This window comes from Chamaea fasciata, unplaced genomic scaffold (genome assembly GCF_029207755.1).
Source record: "Chamaea fasciata isolate MVZ Bird 193981 ecotype frontalis unplaced genomic scaffold, bChaFas1.0.hap1 SCAF_18, whole genome shotgun sequence".
In the NCBI taxonomy this organism is placed as follows: Eukaryota; Metazoa; Chordata; class Aves; order Passeriformes; family Sylviidae; genus Chamaea; species Chamaea fasciata.
The window spans coordinates 8,766,864-8,788,066 of NW_027094103.1; the positions used below are offsets into that span (position 1 = coordinate 8,766,864).

Below are 21,203 nucleotides of genomic sequence, written 5' to 3' on the forward strand. Positions count from 1 at the left end.
GTATGTCAGGGAAACTTGGATCCCAGCATCAGTTGTTTGGAATTATTGTTTGGATTATATTCAGTTTCAAATGGTATCAAACTGTAGTGAGAAATGAACATTTGTTTATGCTGATAAAATGAGTCTTCCATAGCATACACTTGTTTTGGTTGTGCGTACTAGTACATGTTATAGCTCAGAATGTCCATTTTTTCAGAGTGATAACGTGGCCCCATTCTGCTCTTTGTGTGCATTTGGGACTGGGAACTTCATCAAAGAGAAGGCGTTTCTGCTTCAAGTGAGGAAGAAGAGAGGGAAGACTGAAACTCTTCTTGGCCCTTAGGGAAAAACAACACCCTAAACCGCATCCTTTTTCCTCTCCCCCTCAAAAATTTGGCTTACATCTTTAGAAAGAGAGATTTTCTTCCTTTTCCTTTTCAACCATCCTTTAAGGTGTTCTCTCCTGGCCTTTCTCCAGTTTGTGGAACTTCTCTTGGAATACATTTTCAGGGGTTATATTTGACATGTTCCTGAAGACTGCCTTCCGCAGTGATCTGGCCCAAATAGAAATGTGAAAAGTTCCCACTACTGAGCTGTAAAAGAATACTAGAATTTCTGGGTTATGCAGAAAAAACCATTTAGATAAAAATGCAATTTTCTCTTTCACGTACACTGCTAAGAATTAATAGCACGTTCTTCCTAAATGGGTAGTTTTGTATTATATTTTCACCTTAATGAAATCCTTTCCGAAACAGGAAAGTTTCATTTAAAATTGTAGAGCAAAATTGATCTGTCTTTATCTACAGTGCTCCTGGTTTAAATATCCTGGGATTGACTGCCACGGGCTGTCTGGGCACTCCATGGAAAACAGATGTTGGGTTCCGAGGTGGGTGACCCAGTCTGACTCTGCCCCATCAAAGGGTGTGCTCCTTACCCTGCTGTCACAGCTGGATTTGGGCTGTCACTGTGGTGGTGCCAGCTGTGCTTTCACAGCTCCACTACTTGGCCAGTGGCCACCACGCAGTGGGGACATGAACATGGGCACTTAGCAGGGCATTTCTGCCACAAATACCCCGAAAAGGAGAAGGGCCAAGCCCACTGTGGCCTCAGCCTGTGCTGGTTCATTGTTGCACACCTGGGGCACAGGTGAGGAGCCCAAGTGTGGCATGGCCTGGAACAGCAACAGCAAAACCACACAGCCATCAGTTTCAATATATTCCTTTTCTGCAGAAGATACATAAATGTCTAATGAAAGAATGAAGGGAGAATCCTTTGTGGTAGCTGGGAAACTGAAGTGGAGATGCCCCCAGAAAGACTTGCCAGTTCCAGCTAAGAGAAAACTAAAACATATATTCCTGCTTTTTAATAGTTTCATTTTTGGTGAAAGGTTTTTAATGTAATGGTGAGAACAGAAGTGTGTGGAAGAAGTAGGGCTGATATACTCTGCTTTAAACAGCTTTGCACTGCTGAGTTAAAGTGGAGAAAATTCTTTTATTAAATAAATTGTTCAGTGTTTTCATAGTTTTAATAAAATGGTTCCCACATATAAGGAATGCTCATAGTGATGGAGACACAGACAGGATTAAAAATATTAAAAATAAGAATTTTGATGCTCCTGATGCTGCACAGCTTTTGCATCATTTCTGTGACAAATTATCCTTCAGGGGGACTGTGCTTGGGCTTTCCCCTAAAAGGTGAAATACAGGAGAGGTGTGAGACATTCTGTCTGACTCTTACACCCAACTAACACTGAGCTTAATCCAAATTCTGTTTTTGTAGGGGGTATTTATAGTCATCTTCTGATAGTCTCCCAATTACACAGCAGCAAATACGATACTGCTCATTAGGTGCGTTACAGAACAGCTGTTTTTTTAGTCACCAAACTTGTCTTCTGTGATTCATTTTCCGTGAATCACACTAGTTCAGCAAAGAGCGCAGATCACGACTTTTGCAGCCAAATATGCAATTCCCTGGAAGCAAGTGTCAAATATTAAAGTATTTTAGTGTAGTGCCTTGTAACTTGCAAGTTTTGTATTAATGGGACACTGGCTCTTGAGTTTTCCTGTAAAACTTGACTCCCTGGGACAAACATGCCCATCCGTAGGAGTGTTTGCTCCCTAGTGTGAGTGGGTCACACTCAGAGAGTGTTGCTGGTTCCACTTTAGGTAGAAATTTCCCAGGTGTCACCGTTTTATTTTTTCATGGTTTTTTGCTGTTGGTGCTCGGTGTACCTGCAGGCACTCAGCATGCTGAGCGATGCATTTAAACATTGGATGCTACAGAAAAAATCTTGATGGCCATTGTTTCAATCAAAAAAACCCTTCTCATCTTCAAAGTCACTGTTGTTGCAATAATTTTCTCTTTGAACATGTCAGGATTCTGTCTTTGATTATAGACTGGATTGTCTCTTGTCATGCATAATGATTTTTTTTGGGGTAGGCAGAGACGTTTTTCAGTTCCTCACAGTTCATCCCCCATCTCAGTACTTCTTTAAAAAGAGATAATGTTGAAACCAGGTATTTAAGAATATAGATCCTCAAGAAAATAACTGGTTTTGACTCTGTATTTTCCTGGGAATTTTATAAAGCTGATGTGAATTACAGATTTATTTTACAATTTGAACTTAGACTTTTAAATTTTCACTTTCCCCTCACCCCTTCTTTTGCTTCTGATTGGACCAGAAGTCACTATTACAGAGATTTTCTGCTACTTTTTCATTTTCTTTTTTTTGCAAGTCACACCACACAAAAAGAATTGATCTCTGTAATTCTACCATCAGTTGGAGGGTTGCTTGGACGGATGGTTGGGTGAATGGTGATTAAGGTGGCTGACCTGGGGGCCTGAGCACTGCTGCCAGACCCTCCTTGCCCAGCTCCTTGCTGAGAACTGATTTTGAGCCTTGGGAAGTGCTCACTGAGGCCTCTTCTGTTGGAAGCTGTTTTGGGGTTTGATGGTCTGTCAACTCTCTAGGGTCCAGGGTTTCCACAGCTGTTACAGTCCTCAGAGACCTTTCAGCTCTCCGAGCATTGTGGTGGGGTGAAGGCACCCTGGAAGCAGAGCTCCTTCGTGCACTGCTGCTGAGGTGTGTGGTGGAACTTGCCAGTTTTGTGACCCTTCGTGGCTGATGGCTTAAACTGTGGTGCTCTGCACTAGTACAGTGTTCACGTTGGATCAAAGGGCAGGGGACCTCCTGAAATGGAAGGTGCCTTGGAAGGTCCTCCTCAAGCTACAGAAAAGCCCAGAGGCAAGAGAATTTGCAGTTGTCTTGCTTTATGTGTATGTGCAGTCTCTTCCATTGCTGGGTGATGTTGGTGCCACTGTGGGAAAACTACAAAAATGGGTGACAGTAGAACTGCATCAGGCGCTGAAGAGGAAATCCCTTGGGAAATGGGTATTGTGTAAGAGTGGCAGTAGAGTCCAGGTGAGATCTGCAGATCCATGCCTGGTTTGATTACGTGTGTGCAGGCTTCCAGCTGGTCACTCTAAAGCTGTCACGTGATGGGTGTATTGCCTCAGAGGGTTCAGTATGACTAAATCCAAGTTACCCCCTCAGTGGGGGTTCCCTGCACATGTCCATGCAATGGAAGCCTTTGCCACAGAATTAGTAAATCCTGACTGTGGTTTTGCCCTCGTGTTTTGTAAGGAAAGAGCTAAAAAGGATTCACTGCATCTTTAAACTTGCAGATCCTCAGAACCTCCCTGGGAAGTAGAAGGGGGAAGGGACCCTTTCAGGATTAATTAAACAGAGATGTCTCGCTGTAGACTTCAGGGTTTACTGATAAATGCCAGCCCCTCACCCACATCTGGTGGTGCTGCTGTTATTTAATCAGGGCCTTGACAAGGAATCTGAGCAATCTTCGCTTTCTCCTCCTCTGTTCCATTTATCTATCCTCCCAGCCTGTTTGTTTGTGTATGGTTAAGTTTTCCATGCCAGGGAGAAGCAGAGTGGAAATGTCAGGGGTCAGGCTGCAGGCAGGGCAGGCAGGAGCAGGCAGGGAGCAGAAAGCCCAGCTCTGCAGCCTTGGAGTTTCTGAGAAACCGGAGATAGGTTGTTCCAGGCAAGATTAACTCCTTCAGCACGGCTGCTTTCTGCTTAAGACCTGCAGGAAGGGAGGGAAGGTGGGTACATTAATACACTGAGCTCAGACTCCATCCTCTATCCTTGTGGTCCTGTGGGTAACAGGTGCTCCTGCTGCCATTTTGCTCACCCTCTTGTTGAGGCCTTGCTGGCCCATCTGCCTTGGCAGCTCTGCTGCTGGGGGATGAAGCTGTGTGGATCCAGACCTGAGGAGGATGGCAGAGAGCAGAATTCATTGCAGTAACGTTATGGATACCCGAGTTATTTGGCACATTTCCCAGTGGACAAAATGTTCATCCATGGAGGGCATGATGCTGCTGTTCAGAGACATGCCTTTGAGTAGACACGTGACTTGGGTTTGTCGCTCAGAAGTTAAGCTAAAGACCAGTCTGGATACCCTTGGCTTCAGAATGAACAGTTTAGATGTTGTGCCAGTAGACTTGGTATCTCACAGGCTCTCAGCTATGTGCTCTGTGGTGGTTCACAAGTGCATCAGCCCTAGCTGGTTCTGCCATGATGGCTGGGGTTGGGTGAAGTTTTGGCTGTATGACTCAAGCTGCTGAACTTGCACTTCGCTTCACCTGTGCGAGGGAAAAGCCTAATTCAGGGTGGGGTGGAGGATTTTGTTTGTTTGTTTGGTGATGCCTTTGCATTTGTGTTGTGGCAGCGAAGCAGGTGCTGCAGAGCTGAATCCTGCCTGGCTTGACAGTGTTTGCATTGCAGGCAGTGCCCTGCCTGGGACAGCTGCAGGTAGAGATGACGAGTTCCTTATGCCCTGCTAGTGGCATGGTCTGTACTTCTGCATCTAGACCAGGTTAACAGCAATTGTCACAAACAGCCGTAGTTACAAATGGGATAGCAACGAATCACAGAAGGGAATCAGAGAACTGGGTTGGAAGGGTCATCTCATTCCAGCTGTGGGCAGGGACACCTTTCACTAGACCAGGTTGCTCCAAGCTCCATCCAGCCTGGCCTTGAACACCTGCAGGGAGAGGGCAGGCACAACCTCTCTGGCCAACCTGTTCCAGTGCTTCAGTACTTGCTGAATAAATAATTTCTTCCCGAAATCCAATCTAATCCTGCCCTCTCTCAGAGGGAGGACATTCCTCCTTGTCTTGTCACTCCAGGCTTTGTTTAGAAGTCCATCTGCATCTCTCTTGGAATTCCTGTGAGCTGCTCTGTGCAGTGAAGTCTTGGGAATCTCTTATGCTCCCTGCGCCAGTGCTTGGATGCTGCTCAGCCCTGTGTCCCTCCCCTGCCCTCGACAGGGGCAGCTGGGGCTTCTGGCCCCCACTCCTTGGGGAGGTGCTGCAGGGCAGAGCCCACACAATCCCCGGCGTAGTGGAATGAACTAATTGTCTGTTGTTCTTTCATTTTCCAGGAGTATTGAAATTGTTGTGGGTCATAAATCACGTGAGCATACGGCCGGAAGGAGAACACAGGCCCATCTATCAGCTTTGGGCTGGAAGATGAGACTGTTTGTCCTGTGTTGTTCAGGCCCATTTTGTTGATTTACTGGCCTGTGAAACTTTAGAGTTAATTTTTTAGTTGAAGCAAGGAAAGTCTGTCTACCTGTGACTTTCCTGCTTGAACAGCTGTTTGCTCCTGATTCGTTGCTATTCTGAGAATTTCATGAAGACTCTCCACAGTGATGTGACAATGGGAAGTAAAAGATGAGCTTTTATTTTTCTTATCCTAATAGTGGCACTTACAGCCATACCTAAGAATGCCAGGTTTCTTTGTGTGGTTTTTTAAATGCTGAATTTCGCTCACTGCCATTGCTCCTCATATGGTCGTGCATTTCTTCTGATGATTTTTTTTCTTTTCCTTCAGATAGATTTAATTTTTAAACATGCTGTTCAATCAAACCCTGTTCCTCCATCAGACTTCTTGGCCCCAGCTCAATCACCACACCTTATTGCTGCTTTAGGGGATGTTTCTGAACATGCCAAATCCATTATATGAAGACATTTCTATCTCTTTGTGTAGTCAAAATTTGGGGTATACCAGAATTTGGGATTTTTCTACAGCAGAAGAGATCTAGCAAGAATTTGCCCAGGAGGTACTGGGTTGATAGTATCAGCTCTCAGTCTGATTTGCCAGCACTTAAATGTTTTCCAGCAGAGATTTTGACCCTTCTTTTAGAAGCTCAGGCCTCCTGACAATTCTGCTATTTATAGTTATTTCTTGCAGACTCTTTAGAGTTTGCCTGTGAATTACTTGCAAGGGACTTGCAGGCAGTGATTTGGAACCCTGTTTTTGGAGCGTCAAGCAGTCAGTGCTGCTGAGCACAGAGCAGGTCAAGGAGTGCCCCATAGCATCAAAGAATGGTTTGGGCTGGGAGAGGCCTTAAAACTCATCTTGTTCCACACCCCTGCTATGGGCAGAGACACTTACCACTAGACCAGGTCCCTAGAGCCCTGTTCAGCCTGTTCTGTCCGTCTCTGAACTGTGTCTCTGCAGGTGCCAGCTTTGACCTGGGGTCTCTGGTCTCCCGTTTCTCTTGATCTGTGAGTGGTAAACACTTGAACATGAACTTTTGTTTTGTTTTCATGAACTCCGGTTCCAAAAGTCTCCTCATTCACTCCTGAGACACTAAACCTCAGCTGGAAGTGTCCTAAAGTGAAATGGGATGTGTTTCAAGGTGGACTATAAATAAATGGCATAAAAGAGCTAATGATCCTTGATGCTGGTCCTTCTCACTAATGTTAGCCTTTGGTAAACTCCCACTGTGTTTTCAGGAATATCCTTGAACTTGTGTGGTTTAACCCCAAGCATTACTGCACATGATCACCGTTTCTTGGTGTGCAGGAGCCTCAGATGTGTGAGGCCCCTGGGAGAGATTGACTTTGCCTGTGGCAGTGCTGTGTTACGGTCTCCCGTAATTGTGAGTTATAGATGGGGCAGAGGCACCTCTGGGAGCTGTAGGCAGAGCCAGGGAGGAGGCAGAGGGACCAAGCAGAGCCCTGTCCCAGCCCTGGCAGCCAGGCTGGATGCAGATCTGGCTTTGGGATGTGAGAACACACAGGTCCTTGGGGAGCTCTTGGGGAATAAGGTAACAAAACACCTAAAAGTCTTTGGCCAAGTGTATCTGAGCCTTACAAGAGACTGGTAATATTTCAGAGGTAATTTCCTTCTTTTGCTTGGCTAACAAGCACTCATTTAATTTGCATCCTGAAACTAAATTACTACAAACAAAGTTCTTTGAAGGGAATCTTCATCTCTAATTCTGTTTTCACTTAAGGCAAAGAGTTTTCCATGTATAATCTGCTGGCCCTAAATATCCTACTTATTACTGTAATGTTTATTTTTCCCCTCACAATAGTGTCAAAGCTCTTGCACAAGTCTGAAGGAGCGCTGGAATTTATGTGTTTCCCTTTCTGTTTGCTCTGTGCATAATCATGAACTATTCACTGCCTTTACAAATCCATTGATACACCCCTTCCCTTGCTAGTGGAAAGGGAGCATTTTATCTTATTTTTGGAGACCTTTCCATGTGAAATATCCAGGTGGTGATTAAATGCAGAACGTTTAAGTAGCGTCTTTTTTCAATTTTGGCCTGTCCTGAAATAATACTAGACAATGTCCAGGACTGGTTTTATTTAAGTGAGGGCTTACTGAACAATTTCATAAGACTTCTGTGCAATCAGAAAATTCCACTTTGGATTTTATTGAAAACCTTTTGTTTGCTTGTGTGTTCTGGCAGTCAAGAGATGGGTTTTGCATGGGCTGGAGCTGTGTGTAAAACTGTCGTGTGATAGTTTGTGTACCTATGAAATAAATTTGAAAGCAAAACCCAGCATTTCCTTACTCATCACGGATGTGTCATTTGTCATTCTTAGTGAAAATAGGCTCAGAGCACTTAGTGCAAGCAGGTGATGTATGCCAGCAGCACGGAAAGCCCAGGATCAGTCATCCAGTATTCTTTCCTGCTATGGAGGTGGTCTTCTCATGTTGGGGGCTGGATTCAGAGGCTGGGACATGTCTGGGACAGCCCTTTGGAAGGAAGGGTTGTGTGGGAGTAGCCAGATCCCAATGCCCGGTCTGAGTGCCAGTGTGATGGAGCTGGTGGGTGGGGCTTAGGCAGTTCACTCCTTTCAGAAATGAGCAGAAGCGTTCAGGTTGTTTGAGGGGGAAGAACAACAGACCCTGGAAAATAACTTGGAGCTCCCTGAGGCTTCATTGGTGTTGGATGGCAGCATATGGATGTTGTGAGTGTTGAGTCGGCTGTGCTGGAATGGGCTGCAGGTGCTGGACTCAGGTTTATTTTCTCTTGGAAATGTCCAGGCATTGTTTGACTGTTGCTGGCAGTTAGTTTGGTTTGATTTGCAATGCCAGTTTTCCTTGCTCGGGCAGGGCTGAGGAGAGCACAGTGTTGGTGATGGCACCAGGAGCTGACCAGCAGTTTGGAGCTGTGCTGTTGGGTTAGGTCCTCATTGGAAGCTCAGCTTTCTGTGGCTGTCAGAGACAAGCAGTGGTTCACCTGCATGGGGTAGGCAGGACCAGACTGGCAGACAGCAGCAATGCAGCTGGGGTGGAATCTGGTTTCCCAGAATGGTCTTTTGTTCTGTGAGAACCCAACCCCAACACCAGCCACTTCACCAAGGGGGTAGGCAGAACCTCTCTCTGCGGTTTGTATTTTGCTGGGAAGCCAGCCTGAGAAGTCAGTGTGTTAAACTGAAAAGAGGAACTGAAGGTAGCCAAAAGAGAGGAAGGATATGAGTTAGAAACAGTCTGTTGTCCCTGTGGCCATCTAGCAAGGTACAGGAGCTGGTGGTGTCCCAAGGCCCAGAGCTTCTGGCGTCTCCAGGGATGCAGAGCTTACCTTTCTTTTTGGAGAGTCATAGGGCTGGAAAACAGTGATTTTACAGTAGCCTCCAGAGAAATAAATAGGTGTAGGCAGTTTCACACTTGCCTGCGGAGCCGTGGTGGCATGTTGCTCTCCTGCCGGGCAGTGGCAGCAAGGTGGGGAGCAATGTGTTCCCCATCTCTTGTCTCCTCCTGGCACAGTGAAGGGAATGTGGATTTTAGAACAGCAATATCATTGTCCTCATCCACACATCCTTCATTCTGTGTCTTCAAGGTCATGCTACGTGTAAGATGAGTGCCGCCTTTCCCATTGACAGGGTTAGCATTTTTCCTACTTCACATTTTTTTCACCAGTTTCTTCTGTTTCTTTCTGCGAGCATGTGGCTCACGGTCTGACTGTAACCCTACAGCCTGACAGCAAACTCTTAACGCTGCCGTGGGTTTGGGCAGCCTCCCTGTCGTGGCGGGCACATCCTTCCATTGCTCCTGGTGAAAACAGGAGCAGGAAAAGAGGTCAAGGGAGAAAAAAGAAAAATATGTATTTGCAGCAAGCACTATGTGTCTCCTGTTATCTGAATTCTGTGCAAGCAGCGAGCTCTGATGGAGCCCCATGCCAGCTTGGAGATCACTGAAAACAAAATAAACATCTCTGCAGCATAGGCAGATACAGGCTCCCTTTAGAGCCTCAGGCACCTCCAATTAATCAAGCTGTCTGTGGAGGAAGGGCCTGTGAGGACCAGAGGGTGCCGCCAGAGCTGATGGGCTGATGAAGGGGTGGGCAGCAAGCAGCATTAAGGGTGAACAGACTGTGTTAGCCTGGGTGTGCCGTGCCTTTGGGTGAGTCTTGTGTGTATTGCAGCAAAGTCAGAGCTTTAATCCTGGTTTGCAGGATATACGAGTGCTGTGGGACGATGCTCAGCACTGTGCACGCATGTTTGATGAAGAGCCTTCCCTCCTTCCGTGAGAAAGGCTCTCAAAGAGTGCTCAGCTGGCTGGGCCTTGACAATAAATTGAGGGGCTGACCAAGCCAAATGGCTTCTTGAAATGCCATGGAGTGAAATGCGGCCGGTGCCCTGGAGCTGGGGTGTCTCTGCAGAGTGCTTCTGGTCAGCAACGTGAGGAGTCACCTGTCCCCATTTCCGCTGAGCTCGTCCTGACGAGTTCTTGGCATCAGCTTTCGTCTTAACCACCAACACTGAATTCTGTGTATACAGAGCAGAGAGCAGCAGGGGAGAGCAGCACCTTCAAGTATCTTATGGGCAGGGATTACACAGAATAAATGAAGAAGTAAAATCGAATTCAGAGGAATGTTCTAGGAATGGGTAGTTGGGGCTTTTCCTCGAGTGCCAGCAGAGCTGGGCACTGCCGGTCTGGGCCCAGACAGTCTGTGCCCTCCAGGCTTTGGGAACAGCAGAAACATCCAGCCCAAGGCAGGCATAGGTTGTCGGGGGTGAAGGCACCTGAAAGTGGTGCAGGTTTATGGTGTAAGCAGGTGGCAGGTGCCATGTTTGTATCTAGGAACAAATGCAAGCCGTTGCCTCCTTGTATTCCAGGGTCAAGAAAATGCCTTTGTTAAGGACTTTGTCAGTGCTGCAGAGGTGAGGAAGGAGATTGCTCATTTGTTTATCAACACGAATGAACTAGTTGTGTTTAAAAATAAAATTTTGGGAGTGTTTAAAACTAAAATTTCAGGAATAAATTAATCTGTGGAGACTAGGTCCAGTGTCCAGGGAAACATGAAATGTTTTCAGACCTTATTTTTCTCAAAAACTGAAAAGAGATGCTTCTGTGCTGTGTACAAATGCAGAGCTATGTGCCTGAACCAATATGTCAAACTGTCATGTGGGAGATTTGGTGAAAAACATCTTGTCCTAAGGGAATAATTTTAAACACTATATGTAGGTTTGCTGCCTCATAAGGGATCATTACTCAAATCTATTCCCTCTTATGGTAGCTTGGCCTCTGCTTTACGGGCACAGAGTGAAGGGAAGCCCATTAACGCGTCCTTTAAGAGTGGTTATCAGACGGTAGAAGGGAAACAGATCTCTGATCAGGGAATATAGTGTTATTGGCCAAATCCTCAGCTTCAGCCTTAACAAGATCAGTAGCAATGCAGGGCCTTCACGCTTGGCTGGCCATTGAGGGCGGCGGCGGGGCCGTGCTGTGCCGGGCAGCCGGACCCTGGGCAGCGCGGGCGGCTGAGGCGGTGTCACAGCGGTGAAGAAGTGTAAGGGATGAGCCCTGGGGCAAGGAGCCATTCTAGGGATCTTCACCTCCTGTTTGTCACTTCAATCTCCAAGGAACGCTGAAATGTTGAGAGGAACCCACTCCCAACCAGACCCCAACCAGACTGTGTCTGTGCTCTCGCTCCTGTGTCTCACTGCTTTCCGTCCTTTTGTTGGTGGTAGTTTTGGCAAAGGTGAGAAGGATGGCATGAGCAGCACCTGAAGAGTAGCATCAGCTCCCGGTGTCTCAGCATAACATCTGCAGTTGCCTTGGCTACACCAGCCCTCCCTCAATTAGCCTCCTCTCTGATGAGAAGATGCAAGCAATGTGTGGTAGCCGTGCAGGTGAACTCTTTTTAAATGGGATTACTTAAAAATTGGGACACCTCGGGGTTTGCACAGTGCTTGGTGGGGTTGCCACAGTAAAGAGAACGTTTGTTTTTTCATAATGCATAAGAAGGTGCTACATGACAAAAGAGGCTTTATATAGAGCAGCTTAACTGCTCAGGCTCTCATGAGAAAGGGAGAAGGAAGCTGGAGGGACTGAAGGTGTGTACACATGGTGTCCGCAGTGTAAGGTGCATGCCAGGGTCTAACCTCACCAGAGAAATGTGTTTTTCCTGAGCTGATACAGAAAAGCAGTCTGTAGTGTGTGTACTGAAATTTTTTGTGGTGCAGAACTCCTGGTTCTCTTTCTTTGTCTCAGCTGCAGGCTTCAATGCCGCTGGCCAGGCTCCTGGGTTAGTCACCACGCTGCCATTAATGCTGTGTAAACAAACAAACAAACAAACAGCAACCTTTTCTTTTCAAAGGCTGTATGCCTTTGCAAAGTAGAGCAGAACGAAAGAGCAGCTTCCTAAATGTGCAAGGTCAGAGCAGAAGTTCGGGCCTGGAGGGAGGCTGGGGAGCCTGGCCGGGCGCTCTCTTCTCGCTGTTTGTCTGGGGCTGAATGGCTGGAATGTGTTTGGCTGGGTAAGGCTGGGTCAGAAGCTCTTACCTGAAAGCAAACTGTGTCTTGAGACCACCACAGCATCACCAGAAAGGGAAGGACACCGTCATGGGGGAGCGTTTTCCAGACTTCTTTTGGTCTTTGGTCACTTTACTGCTTTGAGTTTCATGCCTTTCACATGAATGTGACATGAGCTTATATACGGTGTTTGATTCCTTACCCCTGCTTCAGCATTTGCTGTTTTGAAGTGGCACACGCTGTCCTCTGCGCAGGGAGGTTGTGCTTTTGTCAGTCCCGGGTTCTGTGTCATGTCCTTTGGTGTGGAGGGGAAGTCTCCACCCAGACCATCTCAGGATCTTGGGTGTGGAGGATGGCCCTTATTAGAAGTGTACTGCTTTTTTTAATAACACAAATTTCTTGCAGTTGTTGCTATTAGAGGCAGTTATGCAGTTCAGAGATAATTTGTTTGAAAATTCCGTGCTTTTAGTGAGGTACTTCATGACTGACAATGATTTATCTGGAACTTGGCAGCTGCGAGGCAATGATGTGGTGACACCATCTTGCATTACCTGATTAATTTTAATGCTCCGAGTCACGTCCATCTCAGCTACCAGAACTTCTCTGGACTGTGGATACTGTGGCTGGGAAGTGCCAGGACACTGGCTGTGAGGAAGGAGGCAGAGAGGGTGGATGGTGAAACGGGTCTGCTGAGAGAGTGTTACTATTCTGGACAAGCATCAGGCAGTATCTCATGCTTAAGAACATAATTCTCATCAGGTCGATCAGCACAACTTAAAATTTTTGCTACAAAGGTTTTTTTCCTGGAAAGCATCACACCTTTGTCAAGACAGAAATACTGGAAAAAAGTAAATTGCATTGAAAATTTCCATCCAGATTGGCTTTGAGAATTCTTGTGCCAGTACAAGCTTTGCTGTGAGCTCTCTTTGTTTTGGATTTGAATACATCATTTTCTGTGCTTGCTAACAATAGACAGGAGAGCAGGAGCTCCCACAGTGGTGTCCCATGGTGAGCAAGGCTTGTGTGGACAGTGGTAGTCAGTATTGGCTTTGCAAACTGAGGCTCAGTTCCTGCTCACCTCTTTTACTTGGATTTTCCTCTCGAGCTGAGGAATCTTGTTCATCCACGTGGGACAGATTTTGCTTTGATTTCTTTATCAGTAGTTTGCTTATGAATTTTATCCATGGCAAACGGCTTAGAAATAATTTGGTGATTTAAAAGCAAAAAAACTTAGTTTTTTTTTTTACTCCAAATGCTTGTGGCACATGAACTTGTTCATGTAGTCATTGCTGAGGACCAGCTCTGTTCTAGTGCTGGGGTGCCTGCGCAGCTGATGCAACAGAGCTCTGACTCCAATCCCAGCCTGGAAATGTTCCACCTCTGCCTTGGTTTTTGGAGTCCTTGGCTGCGGGGGGTCTCCTGCAGCCCTTGCAGAAACCCTGCTGGGACTCCTGGGCCCCCTGTGGCAGCAGTTCAGCTGTGGGACTCTTTCCTCTTTTTCTGCAGGAGAGGAAGAGAGCTGCTGTCACAAGGACTAATCTCGAGGCACTGGCTCTTCCTGTGCCGAGCCCAGCATGTCCTGTGCAGTCAGGGAGACCTAAGAATAAAAACAGTGGGTACTGTGTGTCTTGTGAACAGATGCAAGTAAGGAAAACATTTCCTGTTCACAATTTTCTGCACAATCCCATCTGAGTTTTGAATATTTTATAAATAAAATACGTCTTAGGTATACTTGCACTCTGGACAGTAAGTTAAATTGAACACCTGGTCAAATAGCGGTTATTTTCAGGGAGTCTGGGATTTTTGCTCTGTGGTTTTTCCAAAACTATAGGACTCAGGGGTGACAGGAAGGAAGAGTAGAAGCTCCATGTGCTGGGAAGGGATCTGTGCCAACACCTCTTTGCCTGCCGGAACTTCGGGTATCCCGCAGCAGCCTCTGCTCTGTGCTTCTGCTCAGCCCCTCAGTGCTGCCTATTTATCCAAACTGACTAAAACCACCCAACACCAACTGCAGGGAGCTGGAATCCATTTGGGTCCAGATCATGTGAGCACCTTTGCCCTGCTGCTGCTGGATCCTTGACTGGAGCAGTGCAGGAGGGTGTCCAGAGAAAAGCAAGCGTGAGGCCTGGCTGAGGTGTGCGGCAGAGCTCTGGATTTTGCACACTGCAGCACTAACACAGAGCAGGGCTGAGCAGGCAGCAGTGCTGCTCTGGAGCCTGGTTCCTTCTCCCAGCATTTATGGCCTCACATCCCCAAGTCCTTGGTAGTTCCTCTGTGGTGGTGTTATACTGTTTTAGTTATGAGGATCTCTGACATCCTGTGATAATCAAGCATTAAAAGCCTTTTCCAGTTTAAACCAGGGACTTCCAGGCTAGTTTAGCATTATTTTTTAGTATCATTGTGATTGTGTAACAAGCTTTTCAGTTCTGGTTTTGTATCTGATGTAGCAGGAGGTTCAGTGAAAGTAATGTGAGTTGCCCCATGAAGTGTGGTACCCCCACACTGCTGGGCTTTGTGGAACAGGAGAAAGGTGATGGGAGGAAAAGTCCTGAGATGTTAAACATTCACAGCTGGTTTTTGTCATCTTTGTCATGTTCCACCCATTTTAGCTACTCTTCACATTAACTGTAAAATCCAGAGGAAAAAGGCCTAGGGACATTGTTTAGGATGTTTTAGTAAAGTCTTACATTTCTGTGGTTAACAGAAACTAATGATAGCTAAAGATCATACCAAGTCCTAAAATGAAAGAAAATTTAAGAAAAATATTATTACAGTGCTCCATTAAAAGAGGGGAAGAGGGAGACCGATGCTGGGACTGACCACGGGGGCATGGAGGGTTCGGGGCTGGCTGCCTGCTTGGAGGTGTTTCAGCATCCATTTCCAGCAGCAGAGGGTGTGCAGGGAAGGAAAATTCCCGGCTGTGCTGCGGTCTAGGACACACTGATCAGTCCAGATCCATCGCCAGTGTTCAGACATCTCACTGGTTTCTCTCAGGTGTTCTTCCGTCCTGGTGAACACCCAGCCACGGGATCTCACTTCAGGGTGGAGAGGGGAGCCATCAGTGTGGTGGTGACCTCCGAGCCGAGGCGGAGATGCAGGAGAGGGGCACGGCAGGTGGGGAGAGGGTGTCTCTGGCAGGCTGTGAGTCGATGGGGTTGCGTGTCACGGGTCTCCTAACCTCTCTCTGTGAACCCTTTCCAGCCCACGACCTTCCCCCGAGCAAGCCCTCGGCGGCGGCGGCGCAGACGGGCACCCACCTGCAGTGCCTCTCGGTCCACTGCACGGACGACGTGGGCGAGGCGAAGGGCCGGACTGCGGTGCCGACGTGGAGGTCCCTGCACTCGGACATCTCCAACAGATTCGGGACTTTTGTGGCTGCCCTGACTTGAACAAAAGAAATTTTTTTTGTTTTGTTTCTTTTTTTTTTTTTTTAAAATTTTAAAGGGCCGCTACTGCTAGGTGGACTATTTTTCTAGGTTGGTACCTGCTTAGTGGCATATGGACTGGAAAGGGTTAATTTAAAGTAAACCTCAACTTTTTTTTAATCTTCTGCCACAGTATGTTACCAGTGTTAACCCTTCTGCAGTTAGCACACTTTTGCTTAAGATTTTCCTGCTAGACCACTTTTTCCCATTATTCTGTAACCTTGGCATACATTTATAGATGAGGCCTTTTCCTTTTTCATCTCAGTGTGTGTCCAAGTCACGTATGTCATAATAAGACAAAGATTCTCCTCTTCCTCCTCCTCCTTTTCTTCCTCATTTGCTTTGTTTTTCTTTTTTTTTTTTTTTGTTTGTTACGTTTTGTTTTGTTTTGTTTTGCTTTGTTCAGTGCTTATTAGGATGGTGATCCTGAGGAGCAGCAGTTCAGGAATAAACACCAGTGAAAGCGAAATGGTCAGCATTATATCTCATGTTATAGTGACACCCAGCCTTTGCCAGTCTCATACAAACCAAGCAGTTGATGCTCTGTTGAATGTTCAGGCATGGACCTGCCCTTTCCTGAGAGAACGAGGCTTTGCTATTGAAAAGGTTGAGCCTTGTTTTGCTCTGTGCCTCCTGGTGAGGCCAGGATGCTCCTTCCTCTGTGTACCTGGGTGTAGCCCTGAGATGGAGCTCTGTCATGAACGGGCTGGTTCAGGCGCAGCAGGGAAGGCATGGAGAGGTTTTTCTAAATAAGTCTAGTAGTCGTTATCTCCTCCTCCAAAGGCCCAGACTCCATCTTGCTTGCCTGGGCCTGGTGGTGCTCCTGCAGTTCCCACTTTATTGATACTGGAGAAGAAAATTCCCCACACCCTGCCCATTTTTTTCCCATTTTAAACTGCAGAAAGATGCTGTTGATTGGCAGCAGGTCCCATGTCCCCTGCACTTGCCTAGGGGTGCTCCAGCCCCTGCCACAACAGATCCCAGTGCAGTGGCAGGGGTCAGGGACAACCCAGGTTGAAAAATGCAGGGGGCTGTGTGCCCAGGGGTGGTATTTCCTAATCTGCCAAGGCAGGGAGACCTGGTGTCAGAATCCCCCAAGCTCATTCAAGGCCCCGTTTCTGCCACGCACTGAAGAACAGCGTTGCTGGATGCACACAATAAAAGGAAAGCCACACTTTCCTGCTCGGGCTAGATAATGCTCATTCGAGACGAAAGTTGGAAGCAAACCAGATAAACCCATGACTGACACGATGGGCTGATTCTCCGGTGGTTTTATGTAACACTGTCCATTATTTGTGTGTCCCTGCACCCAGGACTGGCCCCGTCCTGCCCCGCACCTGCAGCTCACCTCCCACTGGAGCTCAGGAACAGCACTGGAGGGTTTGATTTTGGTTGTGAAATAAAGGTTGGCCTCTCTAGGGTTATTTATTCATGATTTCACAAATGTGTCCCTGCTGAAGGGACAGAGTTGAAGACTGCTTTATATTTTATCTTTGATGATTGTGCTGGGTCTTTAATTATTTTGACGTAATATTCTCGGTAGACACCAACGGAGAGGAAATTCTGCCTAAAAAGCCAAGGGTGGTGTGGAATCCTCACTCTCAGTCGTATGTGACTTCAGAGAGACTCGCAGTGTTTGGAAATGTGATTTGAATGTGCTCTTATTAACCATGCATGGATTGATTTATGGGTCTGGTCAATGAATTGACTTTGGATAAATTTGGATAGTTTTTAATCTTGGTTTTCAATATTATTTTACTTTGTATTAAAGCTGGAGCTTCCACGAGGATGAGGATTTTTGCCCATCCTGGAGCAACTGGCTGTGGAGCTGCCTCACACCCACTTGGTTTGGATCAAAAAGCTGGGATGGTTTGTACCTCTGTTGGGGTGTGCAACCAGGAGCACAGAGCTCCTCCTGCACCTGCAATAAAATGTCACCGTCCCCTTAAAGTATCTCCTAGTAATCACTGTCAGCCCCCTTCTGGAAGGTGCCTCTTTGCCTGTGATTTCTCAAGTCCCTGTGTGTTTGATTTTAAATCCTGTCAGCAGAGCACGGGTGTTCTGTGCATGCCAGAGCACGTGTGCTGCTGTGGGGGGGCTCAGTCTGCAGCAGGGGGCCCTGGGTGACACTGGTGCAGCGCTGTGTTCCATCACTTACAGCTGAAAATTTCGGCCAAGTTCATGGTCTGGTGGCATTCCTGCTCCGAGTGCAGCCCCTTGCCTTGTGCTTTGTTTTTAGTTTTTCCTGCTGCACTGAAGAGAACAGGTTTTTCAGGCTTCCTGAGGTCAGGGATGCACACCCTGTGCCATGGGAAGGAACCTGTCAGGGTACACCAAGTTCAGATGCTTTTAAAGAGAAATCCCCGTTTGAGTGGAGCTGTGGTGGCTTGGTGTCACCACCCAGTTCTGCTGGCTCATTCTCAGCAGCTTGCATTTCTCTCCTGGAGTGTCGTTCTCATCCACTTGGAACTTGCTTTCTCATTTGCTTGTGGAAATGCAGAGCATCAGCAATTCCTTTACCATCAGTGGAATCCTGTGAGATGAGGAGGCCGGGGTGTCCTGAGGCCAGGGGCTGTGTCTCCAGGTGCTGGGCTGTGTGTGGAGCCGTGGGTGTCGTGGCACTTGGCCACCTCTGGCTGTGCTCTGGGCAGTGGATGCAGTGCAGGGTCCGGACTGCCAGAGAGTGAGGAGTTAAGGCAGTGACTGGCTGTGTGCTGGGCTCACGGGCTGAGGAGTTTAACTGAATTATAGGGTCACACACAGTTCTCTGCTGATCTCCTGTCCATTTGATCTTGATTGAATGAGCTCTGCTTGAGGCAGCTGTTAGCCAGGACCAACCAAACCTGCGCTTTTAGGGTTTTGTTGCTTTTTGCCAAAGATCAGAACAGAAACTCTACATTCTGACCAGGACAGGCATCATGTCCTGCTCATCAACTGGGGATGTGGTACTGACAGCATGTACAGAAGGCTCAAGCTTTGTCACAGAGCTGGTGGTACCTGCAGTAATTTCATTGTACCCATTTTCTCCATTTATTTTACACTGAATGCACTGATCAGTTTTTTTAACACATGTGAAGTGTCAGCATGGCCTGACATGGTAAGAATGGAAATTATGTCATTTTCTGAATAATAATATTCCAACTGAAACATGCTTGGGAGCTGTAGGTAAAAGCCAGTTGTGGAAGAGGTAAATTGCACTCTTGTGGAGAGAGAAACTGAGGTACAGACAGCACAGGAGACTGAGGGAACAGTGGCAGGGCTGAGCTGCACTGAGATCTGCCCCCTGCTTGTTGCAGAGCCCTATGTCCAAGGCTCACTTCCTTCAGGGGCCGAGTTGGGTCAGCAGGGGGAGAATTTTATCACATACGTGTTCCCCAAATGCCTGGGAGAAACTTCCCGCCTGTGTGTCCTGCATGGCTTCCAGATGGGGGACAGTTGTACAAGAAGCCAAAGACCTGTGGTACGATGCACATTCTGCTTTGGGTTGTGAACAACTGCTAAAACGTGGCTTTGCCTTTTGCCGTGGGGATTCTCCCTGGGCAGCCTGGCGCCGGAGGCTCCCACGCAGCCTCGGGGCTGGGTCGGGGGAGCCAGGACATCCCCCCCATCTCCTGGCCCTAAGCCCTGGCTCCCTCAGTGTTTCCTAAAAGAAACCCTGTGCTTAGTCTGCAAGTTACCGTGTCGTAGCAAGCTGAGCAAAATTTCCCTTGCATTTCAATTGGGAGGAGTGATCAAATACCTCTTTGCCAAAAAAGGACAGAATAGGCCTCATTTATTAAATACTCTTGCAAATTTACTCCAGATCACATTCTCTTGGGGTTACTTGCTCTCTGCTGTTTGAGCATCAGTAGGGGGCTTTAGGCTTGTTACTTAGTTAAGGTTTTCACAGTGTCTGAGGGTGGAAGGGGATGAGCACCAGAATTCTGTTGCCTGGATCACCTGGGGAGTTGTGCAGGTCCTGTGGTCTCCATGGTCACTCTGGGGCTGGCTGGCCCTTGGGAACCTGGGATTGGGACTGGACTTCCAGGCACCACCAATATGGCAAAAAGTTCCAGTTTGGGGAGGTGGAAGGGCTGAGGTGAGCACAGCAGTAGGATGGGCACTGGGAGGGTGAGAGGGGCAACAGAAACCAAACTGGTACATTTGACTTATTTTTGTTAAGCTGCAGTGTAAGGTTTTGTCAGCTACTGGATTCACAGCTGTTCAAGGGATGGTGTGTAAGAGCATAACCCCATTTTTATAGAATTGTTTCTTCTTTAATGCTTAAGGCTAATGGAGGAAATAGTCTAATTTTGTCTTAGAAATTCTCTATTAAAATTATTGCTTTGAGTCCATCCACTCATAGGTTCTGACTGATGAAACTGCAGGTTCTGATTTCCGGCAGTTATAACTTTATCACTATTCACTACCCAAGAATATTGCAGCTTTAAGACAGCCTTAAGCAAAAGGATGTTATTTCTTTGTACTAAATTTGATTCATGGAAAAGAAAAAAAAGAAACCTCAAAACACTGGTAATCCGTACTGCATTAGCAAACTCTTCTGAAAAATGTTATTGCACATGTAAAATATGAAAACTTGACTCTGCTGTGTGTTAGGCAATCCTGTAATCTTTTTTTTCTTTTTTTTTTTTTCTTTTTATTCTTGTTAAGTTCATTTCCTAAATGCTTGGTTGGAAGACTGTGACGATAGCTCATGAAATTGAGTGTTATTTTTCTTTCTTTTTTTTTTTAATATGTAAAGTGCAGTCTTCTGTATTCCTGCATATTGTACATATCTGTATATGTTTTACTGAGCAACTAAATAACAATAAATATGATGTTAATGGTGGCTACTCTATATTTCATACCAGGTTCGTTGATTTTTTTTAGTAAGTCTTTTTTCCCAAGGGTGTGAAGAAGTGAACTGATACTGTTCATATTCAGGTAAGCCCTGGGCCTTGTGATGGTACAGATTTGCCCATGATCTGGGGAAACCATCACCCACATGTGGCTCCCTGGGACTCCCAGGAGGCTTGGGGTGCACTTTGCTTTGCTGATTACTCTCTGCTGTCAGTGGTGACCCTCTGTCCAGCAGGACTGGTGAGGTTTAAGTTTCACTTCTTGATCCTGAGGGAGGAAGAAAGGCAGTGTTGGTGGCAGCTCTGCAATCCCCGCTCTGCAGGAAAGCCCCCGGAAGGTAAGACCTTCCCCTTGTGAGACTGAGGACTGGTTGGGCAGCAAAAGCTTCAGGTGTTCCTCATTGCCACTGGTGACCAGCCCCCAGCCTGTCCTCAGAGGCACTGCAGGATGGTGGCCCTGTCTGTTCACTGAGGTTGTAGGTACCCTCTTTGCTGCTGGGTGCTGGAGATGTCTGTGCAGCTCTGCCCAGATGCTGCCGTGGAATTCTTGGGGCTGTGCTGCTCTCTGTGTGCCCTCTCTCTGTGGCAGCATCTCTTTCTCCTCATCACTGGAGCTTGTCCAGAGGGGCTGGACCAGGCCTGGAGCTGCTGGGCAGTGGGAGCAGTCCCCAGGGTCGCTCCCCAAGCCCCAGCCCTGCACAGCACTGCTCCTCCTTTGTCCTAGTTGTTCAGTAAAACTGACCATGAGCTCTGTTAATGGTTGGATTCACACGGCTCCTCCAGCACACGAGGCCATTTCTTGGCTCCCAGATCTCCCACTGTGCAAAGGCTCCTTTGCTTCTGCCAGCAGCTGGAGCAGCCCCTCCTGCACCGGCAACGCTC

General features: G+C 47.2%; 1 protein-coding gene across 1 annotated transcript in view; it reads left to right on the forward strand.

Moving 5' to 3' along the window:
* MN1 (MN1 proto-oncogene, transcriptional regulator) overlaps positions 1 to 20,329 on the forward strand; it is a 34,690-nt gene extending 14,361 nt beyond the window's left edge. Inside the window, exon 2 of the mRNA XM_066199780.1 lies at positions 15,260 to 20,329. Coding sequence (XP_066055877.1) covers positions 15,260 to 15,447 — 188 coding nt within the window. The 3' untranslated portion in view covers positions 15,448 to 20,329. The remainder of the gene's footprint in view (positions 1 to 15,259) is intronic.
* The last annotated feature ends 874 nt before the right edge of the window (positions 20,330 to 21,203 follow it).